The sequence below is a fragment of the Enhydra lutris genome, unplaced genomic scaffold (assembly GCF_002288905.1).
Source record: "Enhydra lutris kenyoni isolate GAN:26980312 unplaced genomic scaffold, ASM228890v2 scaffoldscaffold62, whole genome shotgun sequence".
Lineage (NCBI taxonomy): Eukaryota > Metazoa > Chordata > Mammalia > Carnivora > Mustelidae > Enhydra > Enhydra lutris.
Window position 1 is genome coordinate 6,471,592 of NW_019154146.1, and position 16,499 is coordinate 6,488,090.

At 42.4% G+C, this 16,499-nt stretch overlaps 1 protein-coding gene across 1 annotated transcript in view; it reads left to right on the top strand.

Moving 5' to 3' along the window:
• LOC111158711 (parkin RBR E3 ubiquitin protein ligase) overlaps nt 1-16,499 on the top strand; it is a 1,042,614-nt gene that overhangs the window by 184,565 nt on the left and 841,550 nt on the right. Inside the window, exon 2 of the mRNA XM_022520930.1 lies at nt 8,924-9,161. Within this exon, the coding sequence (XP_022376638.1) occupies nt 8,957-9,161 (205 nt within the window). The 5' untranslated portion in view covers nt 8,924-8,956. The remainder of the gene's footprint in view (nt 1-8,923; nt 9,162-16,499) is intronic.

Genomic DNA, 16,499 nt, shown 5'->3' on the forward strand with positions numbered 1-16,499 from the left:
CTAGTTAAGCTCCCTGCAGCGGCGAAGGGACATGGGAGACATCAGATTTACTGAATGGCTCCCAGTTATGATGATGGCACATGGCTACATTATCTTGCATAATTGTAGGGAGAAATGGTAATATTTGAGGATAAGTGGTGCCTGATCATTTTTCGCCCTTCCAGAGTTAACACACATTTCTTTTCTTTCTTTTTTTCTTTCTTTTTTTTTTTTTTTAAAGATTTTATTTATTTATTTGACAGAGAGTGAGATCACAAGTAGGCAGAGAGGCAGGCAGAAAGAGACGAGGAAGCAGGCTTCCTGCTGAGCAGAGAGCCGGATGCGGGGCTCGATCCCAGGACCCTAAGATCATGACCTGAGCCGAAGGCAGAGGCTTAACCCACTGAGCCCCCCAGGTGCCCCCACACATTTCTTTTCTTAAAACTCTGGGTCAGGTGTGTGACTCCATGGCCTTTTCTTCTCCTGGGAGAGATTCATTTTTGTTTGTGTTTCTTTGTTTGTTTCCGGAGGGGGAGAGATCTCTTTTAAAATAATCCAAGGTTCAAATTATCACTCTGGTTTTCCACTGATTTGAAGTAAGCATTTATTATGTCATCTAGTAACTTCTTTCAAAGACACGAAGTGAAACAAGCTTATTCTCATGGTGAGCACTGAGTGATGCACAAACTCGTTGAACCATGACATCGTGCGCCTGAAACTAACGTGACAGTGTCTGTTAACTACACTGGAATAAACACGACACAACACAACACAACACAACACAACACAACAACACAACACAACACAGCCAGACTTACACTGTTCCAGGCCGGCTACGGACTCACTGCAACCTTGAGTCAATCAGTCTCTTGTTCTGTGCTTACTTGGTTAGTCCTCGGTAACCAGCACTGGGCTGTCACCCACGCAAGGAACATACCTAATTCCTTTTCCTTCTGAACGAGCCTGGCCTTTGTGTTCACTCAGAAGAAATCATGGATTAGAAATACAGCACAGGGGATATACTGAGGTCGAAAGTAGTTCGGTGCAAATGAAACATTCCTACAGCCTTTCCTCACTGCTATTCTCCGTATTCTTTATCTGAAATTTTCATGTCTTTCCTTTAGGAAGTCCTACTAGTTCATGGAGCCTGGGACACACTCACAGTTCTGAAATGAGTCATCTTTAAGGCCTAGAAGGTAGCAGAAACAGTCTGAACAGCCCTAAGCCATCTCTGGAGATAAGCCTTTGGCATATATTTTGCTGGATTTTGTTCCCCAGAGTAAAAATTACCATATTTCTCTGTATGTAAAGACTAAGTTAGACAAAGGTTCTTTTAACCAATAATAGTGATCAAAGATTAAAAGAAAAAAAAAGCATAGGGCAGATGGGTAAAGTGGGGTGGGAAGGGGAGGGAGACAGAGAGAAGAGGATGGGGAGAGAAGGGGAGAGCATCGAAAGACCATTGGATTCTTTTAGAAAGTGAAAGTACATGAGGGATGAAGAGAAGGAAACCAGAAACAAGTTGGAGAATAATCATGGTAGCTGACTGTTTTTGTTTTGTTTTGTTTTGTTTTGTTTTAAGGGGCTAGCAATTAATAGATGCCAAAAAAGGATACGAAGATGTTTTTATCCTTATCAGGTTATTTTTCTTTTTTTCTGAAATGACCTCATTGATGCCGAATATCTTTTCTCCACATTATAAACCAAATCTCTTTGGCAATAATAAATTTGCCATTGAGTTTGGGGAAATGAGAAAACTCAGTGAGAGAGAGATGCCATATGAACAGAGTTCAGGACGACAGTTTGCATCCTTCCTATTTTTTTTCCTAGGGTCGTATCAAGTGATTGTATCAGTTTCTTTAGGAGAAAGGTACAATATAAAACGGGTTCTTGTCCAAGATTCCTCTCTGTTTGCCGTACATGCTTGGGAAGGAAGTGTGTTTGTTAACCCTGCACCCCAAACTCCCCCTGTGAATATGATAAAGGTTATGAACTGACTTGTAAACGTTAATTTCTGTTGGCAAAATCCGTGTATATATTTTAACTGTAATATTTATCATAACTAGTAATGGAATATTTAAAGAAACAACACTGGGAAACACTTTTTGTAAAGTTTACAATATAAAACATGGTGTAACTTGGTTTAGTGGGTGTAGGACTGGTTACCTGTTGCCTGCGTACCTAGGAGAGGGCACACATGGACCAGCGGAACCCCAGACCGGGCCTTGTGCACACAGTGATCACTTCCTCCCGTAATAAATTATTTGCCACAAGGCTACTGGGTAGTGAAAGACACCCATTTCTGTTTTGTCCCCTTCTCCCATTGAGCTCCCTCTGGTGTGGCTCCTAATGAGCAGCAAAATGGTCCCAGGCCCCAGGTGGGAGGGAAGTGGATGGCGATGGGGCTCAGACCCACGCTGGCTAATTAGTGTGAGGCTAATTGACCTTTCATAGGAATTGCATTCCTCAGCCTTCAGCAACCAGAGAAGGGACCTTTCAGTATCTTTATCGAAGTGTCTTATCTTTGATTATAATGAAAACCAGCCATAAGAAATGTGAAATAAATTCAAAGCATAAATCACAAAATATCCGTCTTTTACAAGTCTAAGAAAAAAATAATGAAAGCTCAAGTTTTTTATTCTCATCCAATTAATATAAATTGGCATTTAGTGCTCACTGAAGACAATGGAGGGGATTGGAGTTCAAGAGAAACAAACCCATGGGAACAATTCCTTTCTGGTTATTCTGACTCCCCTCTGAACATCTCTGGGCTCAGGCTGCTTTCTCCGCATTGTTGCATTGTTAGCTATAACCATACAGAACATTTCCCAGCCATTATGTCTAAAAATATCTTTAAATAACTTCCTAAATAATTGCCATTTTTTCTTTCTCTGACATAGAAAATGCATTATTAAAAACTCATACAGAAACATGTTTGTTAAAAGTTATTGTCGGCAGAAGCAATTAATAAGCATTCAGAATTTTTGACAGCAAAAGAAAGAAAAGAAAATGAAAGTTGTTTTTAAAAATTGTTTCTTTCTTATTTAGATGATTTATGTTAAATTATCTAGGAAAGATCTCCTAATGTCAAAATGATTTTTAAAATTAAAATCTGTTAACATCATTGCCTATTAAAGTAGGAAATCTTTTATCTGATAATTCTTGGCTGATCATTTTATTGCTTTTCTGGGGGGAAAAATGTGTGTTATTAAAAATTCAAATGAAAATCAGAGGTTTTTTTCAGACCTTAATATGGAAAGTTAGTACACAGTAAGATGTGTGACAACCTTCCCATTGAAATAATCTAAGCATTTTGAAGGATGAGATAGAGTTCAGCAGTCTGGAGAGAGCTAAAATGAGTCAGGGTGAAGGCGCCGGAGATGAGCTGACCTCATTTCAGGAGCACAGGCATCGGTATGTGCGCATGTTGATGCGTGGAGGTGAGTTAGGATGTTTAGACCAATGCACTGGCCAGGAGGTTCTGTCCAACATGGTGCTTGTGTCGCGAATCCGGAGAAGTGGAGTGTCCAAAGCAGAGTTACTTGAAAGACCCCCGGGCTTACAGCCAGGACACATGGGCCGCAGAGCGACTCTTTGCTTTCCTAATCGTGCGTCTTACTTGCGGCAGTTACTCAAGCCGTCGGACTCTTCTCACCTCCGGATCGGCGGCCCCGCCGGACGGGAGCTTCGCAGGATCCTTGAGTTTCTCCACAACCCCAGGTGGAGTGTGGACGGGAGCCGGTCTCCGTAGCCATCCTGGGGCGTGGGGCTCCGTGCTGACCTCCGGCGTGTGGCCCGGGTGTCACGCTCCCTTCACACTCTGGGTACTCGCTGAGCTCTGACCTTGGCTCTGTAACTGGCCGTCCTGCTGTCCTCATCATGGGCTGCTTTGTTTGTTTTCAATCAGATCCACCCACGCTTTCTTGTGGCCTCCCTTGAGCCAGTTCTGGGAGGGCCACCCTCCGCGGCTTTTCCCATTCCGGGTACCTGGCTTTCCTCCTCTTCGTTCTTTTGCACCTGGGGAGTGTGCATGCAGCTTCCAAACCCTGCCCTCCCCGCCTGGCCCCTGCCCTCATCCTCCTCCATCTGCCCCCTCCGCTCCCCACCTCTCAGCAGCCACGCTGTGGAGCCTGGGACGTCACAGAAGGGTCATGGGGAGTCCTCGACCTGGGCGCCTATCTTGGCTTCACACTTAGGAGCTGGGGGATGTCGAACCTGCCGTGAACCTCTCTGTGGATCGCCTTTGTCTTCTGCCGGGTGTGATGTAAGTGAACAGCCAGTGAAATCAAGAGCTGGGTTTGTGCCAGCCAGAGCCGCCCTGGGGATGACAAGAGCCCCTCCCTCAGAGGACTCTGGCAACGTGCGACGGCTGAGTGCATCAGAAACCTTGTAACGCAGCCTGGAGCCTAACTAGAGCTCTAAAACAGTGTGTGCTGATTTCATTTTATTAATATGATTGTTATTTCTATAGTTGATGAAAGCACTTTGTTAATAATGTGTCATTATTGACTTTTTGAATCTCATTATTAACATTTTAGAGATTGTCTGTCTAGCCCTTCTTTAAGTGTTTGGAAAATATTCCAATAACTTTGCAGTCCCCAGGAATTTTCTTGTTACAGTAACATTACTTGTTTTTATAAGATCTAAAGGTTAAGACTTTGAAAAGCATTAGCAGATTTTTCAAAAGCATTTCTGGTGTTCTTCCTTTCTTTTTCTTTTTTTCTTTCTTTCTTTCTTTCTTTTTTCCTTTTTTTTTTTTTTTTTAAGATTTTGTTTATTTGAGAGAGAGAAAGAGCATGAGCAGTGTGGAGGGGCAGAGAGAAAAACAGACTCTCCACTGAGCCCAGGACTATCCCAGTTCTATCCCAGGACCCGGAATCATGACCTGGACCTAAGGCAGACACTTAACCAACGGAGCCACCCAGGCATCCCTACTTCCAGTGTTCTGATTGGATTGTCAGACTCTGAAATATTTGAATCCTAACTATGTGTCAGCAGAGGAACTCCTTTTTGTAAAAGGAAAAAATACACCAGTGTCTTGTATGTTGTGGAATGATGGCCAGTTAGGCGAGAGTTGGTTACTGGTTGGCAATCAACTCCCATAGATATTAATACTGGGGAATCCCCAAATCAAAGGTACCGTGGAGAAAGTGTCCAAGATACAGATTTCTCAGCCCCCTATGGGGGATTGGCTCCACTGGATGGCATGAGAGCAAGTCCGGTTGGACTAATAACTATTTGTTTTGTCCACACTACACAACTCACATCACGGCGTCACTTGTTGAATTAATAAGTTAAAACACAAGTGTAACGTGTTTCCTCTTTGCCAGGCAATATTCTGTTTATTGAGGAAACAGAGACACATGAGAAAGTTTAAAACCATGCTGGAGAACTCGGCTGTTTTCCCACTGAAAATCTCTACCTCCCAAAGCTGAGGAATTTTTTTGTATCCTATGAGAATTAAATATTATTTTGGGCTTCAGAGAGGCTGGACAACTGAACTTTATCCAGGTCATCATGCCTGGAATGTGTTACTTATGGGGCTTTGAACTGAACCGTTGTGATGGTGCATTTGTGCCATCTGGCAAAGGGACTGCTTCCGAGATCAGCGCTGTTTTTTATGCGAAGTCAAAGAGTTGATCAGTTAATGGTCTCAGAACCATGGATGCAGGCTGAGAGGAATATGTTCCATATGTAGCTTGTGACCTTCCTGTTCCTCTTTCCAGTTCCACCTTGGGCATCCAAAAATAAAAATCTTGATTTGAAAGGAAAATCTCTGTTTTGGGATTTCTTCCATGTTTGTCAAATTTTAGCATGCTCCGGGAATTTGCTGAGGTTCTTCATGTGTTTCATGGCATCTGAGCAGACAGGGATTTTTTTTTTTTTTAATCAATTTCTAGTTCACAGGAAGCTGGAATGTTGTCAGAGCAATTATCACATGTCTAGCGCCTGCTTATTCCCTTCTGTGTCCATTCTCCAAGCAGGACTGTGTGAGATTCAGAGGTCTTATCAGTGTACAAGATCAGGGGCCAAACCCGTTGTTTTCGAAACTCCCGAATGGTGATCCTAACTGTCCAAGTAGACGGAAACTAAGACACTAACTACTGCGTACGGAGGCACTGCTGTTGGACGGGGCTCTGCACTCCTTCTGTTTCCTTAAATCTTCAGAGTCGTCGTCAGAGTTGGTGTTGTTATTGCCAATGACAGATGTAGAAACTAGAGTTTAAGGAGGGAAAGTCATTTGCCAAAAATCATGCAGCTAATAGATTACATCTGTCTGGCCTTAAATCCCATGCTCTTTCTTCTACAGCCTTCTGGCTCCCCATGGAGCACTTTAGGTATCGAGTTTATGACTATTTGGATGTCTTCCTTCCTTCATTCTTGTTTCTTCCCCCGTCCTTCGATTTCCCCTTGATTTTCCCTTTCGCGGACATGTGTTCTCTACCTACTAGCTTCAAAGCGCGCGTGCACACACACACACACACACACACATACAAGTTCTGCCCACGGTCCGACCCCTGCGAGAAGAGCGTGGCCGGCAAAGGTCGCTGGCGTTCAGATGAGGAAGGCAGGCATTACTTTTACCTGAAGCACATAAGTCCTGAACGTCGAGAGCGGAATTTTCTCTGAATTCTTGAGCCTCCTTGCAAAGAACACGCTTATGGGTAAAAACCTCAGGGGACGGTAGGATTCGCGCTCTCAGCTCCCTCCCCTTGTTGCATGAGCTCCTGCCCCGCCATCCCGCTCAGGCGGACTCAGATCTTGGTGCTGCTTTATTTGAAATGACTCAGGCTCAAGGCTCTGTATAATTCTGGAGTCCGGCTGAGTGCTGAGGCCGTGGTAGGTAGTGACAGAATGTCTGTTAGTCCAGTTAGAGTGGAAGATAGATACTGTCAGCTGTCACTGCCTAATGAACAGCCACGGAATCTCAGTGCCGTGCGTTGGTGACGGTCCCCTCCGGGTCAGCCGGGGGTCTGCGGTGCCAGCCCCTCCAGCTGGAAGGCTCTGCTCACGCCGTGGGTGCCACTGCCCTTGGTACCCTCTGCGGCTGAGCGCAGGACTGGGCCATGTGCATACGGGGGGCCCAGGCTGGAGGAGGCGGAAACTACTCGGGGGTGCTCTCGCTGACCACAGCAGTGGCACAGATACGTTTAAAGGCCCTGGTTCCACCATAGTGGCCAAAGCCAATCACAGGACTGAGCCCAATCAAGGACAGGAGGAGGAGAGATGGGAGTGAACAGCTTGGATGAAAAACCTCATCTATCATGTATATGACGCAGGAGAGGAAAGGTGATAAAATCAGAAGATAGGTGATCTAGAAAGGAGAGAAGTCTAAGCATGCCTGAAGATGATAGTAAGATGTCAGATTCTGTGTAATAGGTAATAGCGAGATATTTGAAAAGATTATGAAGTGCGCTCCGGCAACGTGTACATGCTGGGTTACAGGGAGAGATGGGAGGTCAGGGAGCAATTTCAAAACTGTTATAATGATGAAGCCTTAAAACGGGGAGATGACAATTGAGAATAAGGGAGCGGAAGATGGGGAGGCTATTTCTGAGTCAGAATTAGTTACTCTTTGCACCTTGCTGGGTGTAAGGGTAGGGCGGGGAGGGGGGTCCCACTGAAGCCTTCAGAAGACATAGAAGGGTAATCAGAGTTGTAGGTGGGCAGGGAGGACCTGACCCCTGGATACCATGGGGGTGGGGCAGTGATTTGACAGAAATGGGAACACAGGTGGGGACAGGTTAGCGGACGGAGATTGACAACCCAGCAACCACTGCTGAGTCAGAGCCGTCCTGATACAGCCAGAGCTGTGAGGACAGGTGGCAGGGACAGCAAGCGTGTCCACATGACAGAGGTCTGGGGCACGGGACACACAGAAATGGGATCGAGGCCCGGGGGCATCCTGAGACCTTCTGAGTCCGCAGTGGTGTGTCCACAGGAAGTGCTGATGCAGTGTTTGCTGGGGACAGCGGCCGAGCAGTGCAGGGAGTGGGGGCCGGTCAGGACTGTCATTAGCACCGCTGGGCGTGTGGGGCTTTGCTTGGACATGGCTCTGATGACAGCCTGACTACGGGTGGTTTGTAGAAATTGAAATTCGGGGATTTAGTGGGAGAACGAGGTCATGTCTATGAGGGAGGAGGGCCGAGACAGACAGACAGACGGGTGATTTTCTATCCAGCAGATACTCTGAGGCTGAGCTTTGGTCTAGTCTAGTTTTAGTCCTAGCAAACCATCTGGCTTCGACCTTTAATTCTAGTCAGGTTTGCAGTCTGCTGTTCACACACATCAGTATGTCGGCACACAGCATTTTTGCCAATGTTCGCTGATTGTAATTGTGCCATTGGATGAGCCGGCCTGGGTGTGCCACTCGCTTCCTTCCCCGTTGCCGTGGGGATATGTTTGCTGGTGACATAGGGGCGCGTGTGGCGTCCACCATCAACACATTTATTTTAAACTGTGGAGAAAAGTGCTCTGTCATTGCCCATAACCAACTCTCTGTGCTTTTTAAAATGGAGGTGGAGGCTGGCATTTATATTTGATGATTGGGACGACACATCCCTTCTGCAGTGAATCGATTTTAAAAGAATACTGCTTGTTACCGCGCTTATATATGCCCTGTGTGCAGTTCTGACCCGCTCGATCTCGCGCTGCTTTGACTGTTACTCTAGTTTTCTGTCACCAGGGTCCATTTATGCCCACGTTTTGGTTTGTGGCCCCAGGAATATGGAGCCCACATAGACGCGCACATGCTGACGGGCCAGGACGTCCAACTCCATCCGCCACACGTGGCTCTTTCCTCAGGTTCCATGACTGTGTGCGACCTTGGGTCTAAACAGATTTGAGGCTCTGGGGCGTGCTCTGGGCCTGAGGACAGGATAAACCTTACCTGGCCTTTTAACGCTTGTGCTCTCTCGTCTGCTTCTGCCTTGCTCCCACCTAGAGCTGTGACCTGGATCAGCAGAGCATCGTCCACATGGTGCTGAGACCCTGGAGGGAAGACCAAGGAGGGGCGGCCACTGGACAGGAAGGCCCACAAAACACCACGGTGGGCTCGGAGAGAGAGCCTGAGAGCTTGACACGCGTGGACCTCAGCAGCTCCGTCCTCCCGTCCCACTCGGGGGGTCTGGCCGTGATCCTGAACAGTGACGACGCCAGGACCCTGCCAGTCGGAAGGCCAGGTAATTGTGCAGACCCTGTCTACACCAGGAGAGCGCTGTGTGCGGCAGGCCTCTGCAGGGAAGGGCTTTAGTGTGGATGTACTCATGTCTCCGTAAGTTCTAGATGCCGAGAAGCAGGCATCATTAGAAGGATGGCACTGGACTATAAAATTTGAGGTCAATACATTTAGTAAGTGCCATGGAACAGGGCTTTCAGGTTAAGAATGAATTTGGATGTCAGGCCAGGGTAATAGTGTTTTATTTTATTTATTCAGTTATTTTGAGGAAGTAGGAGTGCTGGGGATGTGACACATTGAGCTGGGGTCAGAATAGGTCATTAAGGTGCATGTATGTCTCTCCACTTTTGCCTTTCTTTTCTATTTCTTATTTTCTTAAAATGCATTTTGGTTTATTATGCTTCTGATGATGTAGGGAAATTTGAAAAAGCAGAAAGAGAACTTTAGAGGGAATTTTAGTCATTTGCAGGTGCTAAGGCAACGCATTGCAATGTCAGATAACACTCTCGGTGTGAAGGGTTCTTCCTTCTCTCCATGTTACAGTGCTTTTCAAAACTGCCTTTATTTAGCAAGGATGGCAATCCCTTTGTTATTTTGCCAATGTTAGTGTGTCTCCTTTAGTCTTTTATTCTCCAATCTAAATAGTCAAAGGTATAACAGGATTTTTTTTTGACTGTGTGTAGCAGAAAACACAAAATAACAGCAATGACTTTATAAGGCATAAATGTCTTTCTCTCCTACATACAATAAGTGAGGATATAGGCTGTTCTGGGCTGTGACGGCTTTCACAGAGTCCAAGAATTCGGGAACCAGCAAGATGGAGGCCAAAATTATATGAAATATCCCTTGCTAATTTCACTAAGTAAAATTGAATAAAGTTTAAAAAAATCATAGATGAGATTACAAAAAGAAACAATTTCTGAGGACAAGTCAAAATGTAGAAATAACACAGCTGTTTTTTAAATAGAGGAATGGATAAACTTGGAGTTTAAGTGCATGACCTGATACTCTGGCAGTCTTGACGAGGTTGTGGAGGGGAGGAATTCTGACCTTTGCATACACTGAGCACTTAGGAAACTGGAAAAAAAAAATGTGAGAAATAGGGAAAAAAATGCAATATGTGGGGAAAAATGAGATCCATCTAAACAGTACCTGTGTGATCCAGAATGGGAAGTTAATACAAATATTGGACTCAGATTTATGGTGCATCTGATGTTTCAAGCAGAGTGTACATAAAAGCATTCCTAGAGAACATTCAGGAAGCATGGGCTCCATGCCTCCAGAGGGAACCATGCCCTAGTCAAGGGGCACACATGGTCAACCATTACAGTTCAAATAAAAGGATATTCTGTCATGAGTAGAAGTAAGTATATACCATAAACTGGAAGATTAGGTTCCCCTGAGACTTAAGAAAATAAAATTACAATTTGAAACAAAAGACAAAACAAATACATTTTATGTTAATTAAAGCATAAAAAATTTGAAACCTAAAACAGAAAACAAGTATAATAGAAGAAGAGCTATTAAATAGAACATAATGTTAGCTAGTGGAGTTTAAAAAAAAAAAAATTGGATGGGTTAAAACAGCAAGTTTGACAATGCCAAAGAGAGAATTTGTGAACTGGAAGATAGATATGGGGAAATTGCCCAAAATGTGGTATAGGTTAAAATGTAAAACAAAGCTTTTAAGAGACTAGGAATTTGGAAGAGATGGCCAAAAATATTTCTGATAGGAGTTTCATTATAGGAGAATACAGACTAGGAGAGAGACCATTTTCCAGGAGAATATGGAGAATTTTTCAGGACTGTTAATTCCTCTGATTTGAGAGTACATGGTCCCAAGCAAGATAAAACAAAATAAAACAAAACAACACACAGTTGGTTTTAATCAGGATAAATAAAAATAAATTCACTTTATTTTTAATAAATTCACTTTTAAGTAAAAGATCAAGGAAAATAAGAAGAATTTAAACTCAAATGAAGAAAAGAGATTATTTATAATGGAACAATAATTTGAATGGATCCTGGCAGGAATAATAGAAGGAAAACGGTATTGGAGTAATATCAAATGACTGAGGGATATACCTGTTAACTCAGAGTTCTAAACCCAACATTCCTAACAAAAATACTGCTCAAGAATGGGAGGGAAATAAAGACACTTTCAGACAAACACTGAGAGTATTTGTACCCAGTCTGAAAGAACTGATCAAGTTCTCACAATGGGGAGGAGTGGGTTTGAGCCCAGGGTGACAAAATGGGCTGTGAGAGATGATGCTTAGAAAACCCAAGGGTAAATGTGGATTTGTCTAAATGAACATTGGTATAAAAAATAATATCGATTAGTTTGATGGGTACAAAATAAGAGGGACCAAAATAGTAGATAAAATGACATTTAGGAGAAGACAACGATTGGTTAACTTGGAATTATGTTCAAGGTGTCATTACTGATTAGAGAAATTAGTTTTAGATACAAAGTTGTATCACTGCAGCCTACTTGATGGGCCAATATTTAAAAGTCTGACAATTCCAAGCATTGGTTAGGATCTAGGGTGGAAAGTGCTTTCATACATGATGGTGGGAATGTCATTTGATTCAGTCACCAAAGAGAGCTTCGTAATAATTAATTCACAGCTTCATAATAATCAATGAAATTCCAGATATTCACATTCTGGAACTCAGAGTTCATGAGGAAACATTTAAATGGATGACCAGTAAGAATCATTGAAATTTGTGAAAAGATAGAAATGACATAGCTGTCTTTAAATAGTAGAATGGTTAAGTAATCAGTGTTTTATTCTTATAATGGTTTATAAATTGCAAAGGAATGTTCAGTAAGATACAGTTTATGCAAAATTTCAAAACATAAAGTTCAAAACAATTATATATATATTCTTTATGGTAGGATAACCATATAACATCTTTTGCCTAAACAGGATATATTTGAGAGTTAAAATTTACATTAAATATAACTGAATTAGGGGCGCCTGGTGGCTCAGAGGGTTAAGCCTCTGCCTTCGGCTCAGGTCATGATCTCAGGGTCCTGGGATCAAGCCCCGCGTCGGGCTTTCTGCTCAGCAGGGAGCCTGTTTCTCCCTTGCTCTGCCTACTTGTGATTTCTGTCAAATAAATAAATAAAATCTTTAAAAAAAATATATAACTAAATTATATATTTATATACCATCGAAATATTTACTTATGGATCAACAAATTGGATTTATTATTTTTTTTGTATTGACAAGCTAGTCCAAGAGGATTTAAATTTTTTTCAACAGTTAAAAAATTCAGGGCACCTGGATGGCTCAGTGGGTTAAGCCACTGCCTTCGGCTCAGGTCATGATCTCAGGGTCCTGGGATCAAGTCCCACATTGGACTCTCTGCTCAGCAGGGAGCCTGCTTCCCTCTCTCTCTCTCTGCCTGCCTCTCTTCTACTTGTGATCTCTCTCTGTCAAATAAATAAATAAAATCTTTTAAAAAAAAGTTAAAAAATTCATGTGTTTAGAGCAAAAGCAAGCTTTTATATTTATCATCTGAACATTAATAATATTAGCAGAATAATTATCCTTTGTATTTATCCATACATTTTATTCAGTTTTTTGATGTATCTGACTCTGCCATCTTTGTCAGTGTTATTTACCTGAAGACTAAAGACAAATCGTACTGTTTTATTTTATTATAAAATTGCCGTTAGTCATCTTCAATTTTATTTTATGATGAATAATTTTGGAATTATTGTCACCTTCAGTTGATTGTCTCTCTAAACCATAAAAATTTTAGTTAAGAAATGTTCTTTCACTCTAGAAATTGAAAGAGATACTAGTAGGCTCTTACAAAATCCTGATGTTTAATATTCATTTCATATTTTTAATGGAAACATATAATTCTTTCAATCCAACCAAGAGTTTACATAAACTCCTATAAATGACACCATCACCATAGCTGGTGCCCTCAGATTTCTATACGCCCATGGGGAGACTTTGGTTCTCACATGATCTCGGTGAGTTACATCTGACCTCTCTCTGATCATCACTTCTCATTAACCCACTGACTGTTTGCTATGTGTATTTTGCAGGGCTGGGCACTGGCCGTGGTGCCACTTGCTGATATACCAGGTGGCTGGCAGGGGTGGCATCCTTATGTGCTTCTGCCGTTCCCCACCCCCCAGGCCAGGATTGAGCTCTCCTGGGACCCTGCTTGCTGTGTGAGAGGATGCACTAATTATGTAGAATATGGAAAGGATAGGGAAAGGAGAAATGAATTACCCTAGGTCAACTTGAAGACTTAACTCAGTCTTCCCTTCATCTTTCAACCTGGGAAGAATCATCTCCTTATATCTTCTAGTACTTTCAATTATGTATTTCAGTTCCTCTGCATATACTTCTTCTCACTGAGGACAGGATAGCTGTCCAGTTTATTATAGTTGCCCCCCAAATATCCCAGAAAAGTGATGATAAGTGTTTACTAAATTACTTAAAATTGTAAATCTGGTAGGCCATTCATCATAATTTCCACATATTGAACTTTTAGAACCAGTGTTTTATTTAAAATTATTTGACTTCACCTCTTCAAATATCTTGGCAATTTCAGTGTTCGAATGAATGCAGTAGCTTGATAGGGATTATTTGAAATGACTGTGGACAGTGCGCCCTTTGTGATTATTTTTCTTTACTAGAAATGACTGTTCAGAGTTTCTAGAACAGTGATTCACTCCAGTGTGCAGAAGAACCATCTGTGGATGCTCATTCCATGCTTATTAATTCCGGTGGCTGGGGGTAGAGGCCTAGAAATCCTGGTGCTGACCGCCCTCTGAGAAACCGTGCCCTACAGCAGGGATTTGCCAACCTTACAACTGTGGGTCCCGCCTACTGTCCTCAACGAGGTGGGAGGAGGGAGGCAGGTCAGGGCAAGAGAGGTGGACAAACCAAGTCAACCCATGGCAGCCAGAGCGGTCTCATATTAGCAATTTTCCATATGACCCATCTACAACACGTTTCACTTTGGGAGAAGGATATCCCTGGTTACAAAATGTTTGAAAAGCTGTGCCTCAAAGAAAGAAATTGAAAAAAGTTAAACCTATTTCTTCATGTTTCTAGGGTGTTCAAATTCGACAAGGAGGAATTTAGGTGCTGAACTCAGGAGGCTCTAAACAGTGAATAGCTAGGTGGTAGCCACACAAATAGCTGAAAAAATGAGAACTTCTGAACCCGGGAAGGTGTCCCTTGGGATATTTATAGATGGCAAAAGATAAGTGATTAACGTGATGGACAGTTCCATGATCTACATTAATAACCAATTCGATTTGATTTTTACTTAGAGTCTAGGACATGTTGTATATCTTTATATATTTATAAGGGGAAGTCAAAGAACTCAAATGGGTCATTTAAGTAACCCTTAGAGCAGTGATTCTCAAACTATAAAGTGCATCAGAGTCCTGTGAGGGTTGGGCCCAGCCCAGTCAGCCTGAGGCAAAGACTGAGTTTCTGCAGTTCTTTGCACTCCCAGGTCATGCTGAAAGTGTGGTTCCAGCAGCCATGCTTTGAATAGCACAGTCCTAAATAATAAGAAATTATATTGTTTAAAGTATTGTATTTATTTTATTGTATTTATTTTATAAACATTTGAATAAGAACATTGAGTAAGCTACTCCTGAGCTCCAGGGAACCCAGGCATGAACTAAGTTATCATGTTATGTCGTTGTTTCCTTAATGAGGTGTTATTCACCTCCTGACAATCAGATTATATGAAGTTATTGGGCCTAGAAAAAAAAGAAGGGAGTATTCTCTAATATTTGTCATACAGTTAATCAACTACGTAAACAAAAGGCCAGTGAATCCCCAGTCAGTGCCAGGTGTAATCCTAGATGCTGGGATAGAGCAGAAAATAAACCCAGAAAAAATGTCTACCTGAATGGATCTCATTCTACTTGGGGAGCAGCTAATAAGCAAAGAAACAGATAACTAGTGATTATGTGTCCTCTGTTGAAAAATTAAGCAGAATAAAGGGAATAGAGAGTGTTAGAAGGGGTGCTCTTTTGTGTAAGGTGCTAAGAAAGCCTTTCTGATAAAGCGACATTTCAGGAGAGCATCCACTCAGGGATTTCAGGCAGAGGGAAAGCAGGTATGAATCCAAAGCAGGACATGCTTCGAATGCAAGGAGGCCAGCCTGGCTGGGCAGGGATGCGGTGTGAAACAGTAGGAAGAAGGGAAATCATAAGGGGGTCAAGATGGGAGCACTGGGTGTTATACGCAACTGATGAATCTTTGAACACTGCATCTGAAATGGTGATGTACTATATATTGGTTAATTGAATATAAGTAAATTAAAAAAAAAAAAAGATGGTAATTTGCATAGGGTGTTGTAGACCTCAAGTGTGACCCTGGTGAGAAGGGAGCCACTGGAAGACTTTTGAGCAAGGCAGTAGAGTGACCCGACTTAGGGAACTGGCTAAGTCAGCTGCTTTTGAATCATAGATACTCTAATGCCGGTAACATCAAGAACTAGTGGTACTAATAATGGTCAACATCTATGAGTGCTTGCTGTGAACCTGGCATGGCACTCAGCACTGCTTCCATAAATGTCTTGTTTAGTTCTGTAGTAGCCGTATCAGGTGGACAATGTTATTATCCTTATTAGAGATAGGAAATAGCATCAGACTATTTGAGGAACTGATCCAGACAAGGCAAGATTTTACCAAGGATTGTTTTTTAAATTTTTTTATTGAGGCAATTTAAAATCTTTATTGAACTTTATTTTATTTTTTTTTTTACATTTTATTTTATCTTATTTCATTTTGTTTTTTAAACTATGCTATGGTAGTCACCATACAGGACATCATTAGGTTTTGGTGTAGTGTTCCATGATTCATTCTTTGCGTATAACACCCAGTGCTCCATGCAATATGTGCCCTCCTTAATGCCCATCACCGGGCTCACCCATCCCCCCACGCCCCTCCAAAATGTATGTTTACACAATGAACCACATACAGATGTTACAGCATCTTTATTTATACTTGCTAAACCGTGGAAGCAGCTATGATCCTTCCATAGGTGAACAGAAGAATTGTGGTCCATCTGGACAATGAACTACTGTTCAGTGCTAAAAAGAAACGAGCTATCCAGCCATGAAAAGACATGGGGAAATTTAAGTGCATAATCCTGAGTGAAGGAAGGCATTCTGAGAAGTCTACATACTATATGATTCGAATTATATGACATTCTGGAAAAAAGGAAACTGTGGGTACAGTGGAAGATCAGTGGTTGCCAGAGATTGGGGAGATAGAAAGATGGGTAGTAAGAACACAGGATTTTTTTGGGACAGAGAAGCTATTCTGTTAATACTGTCATAA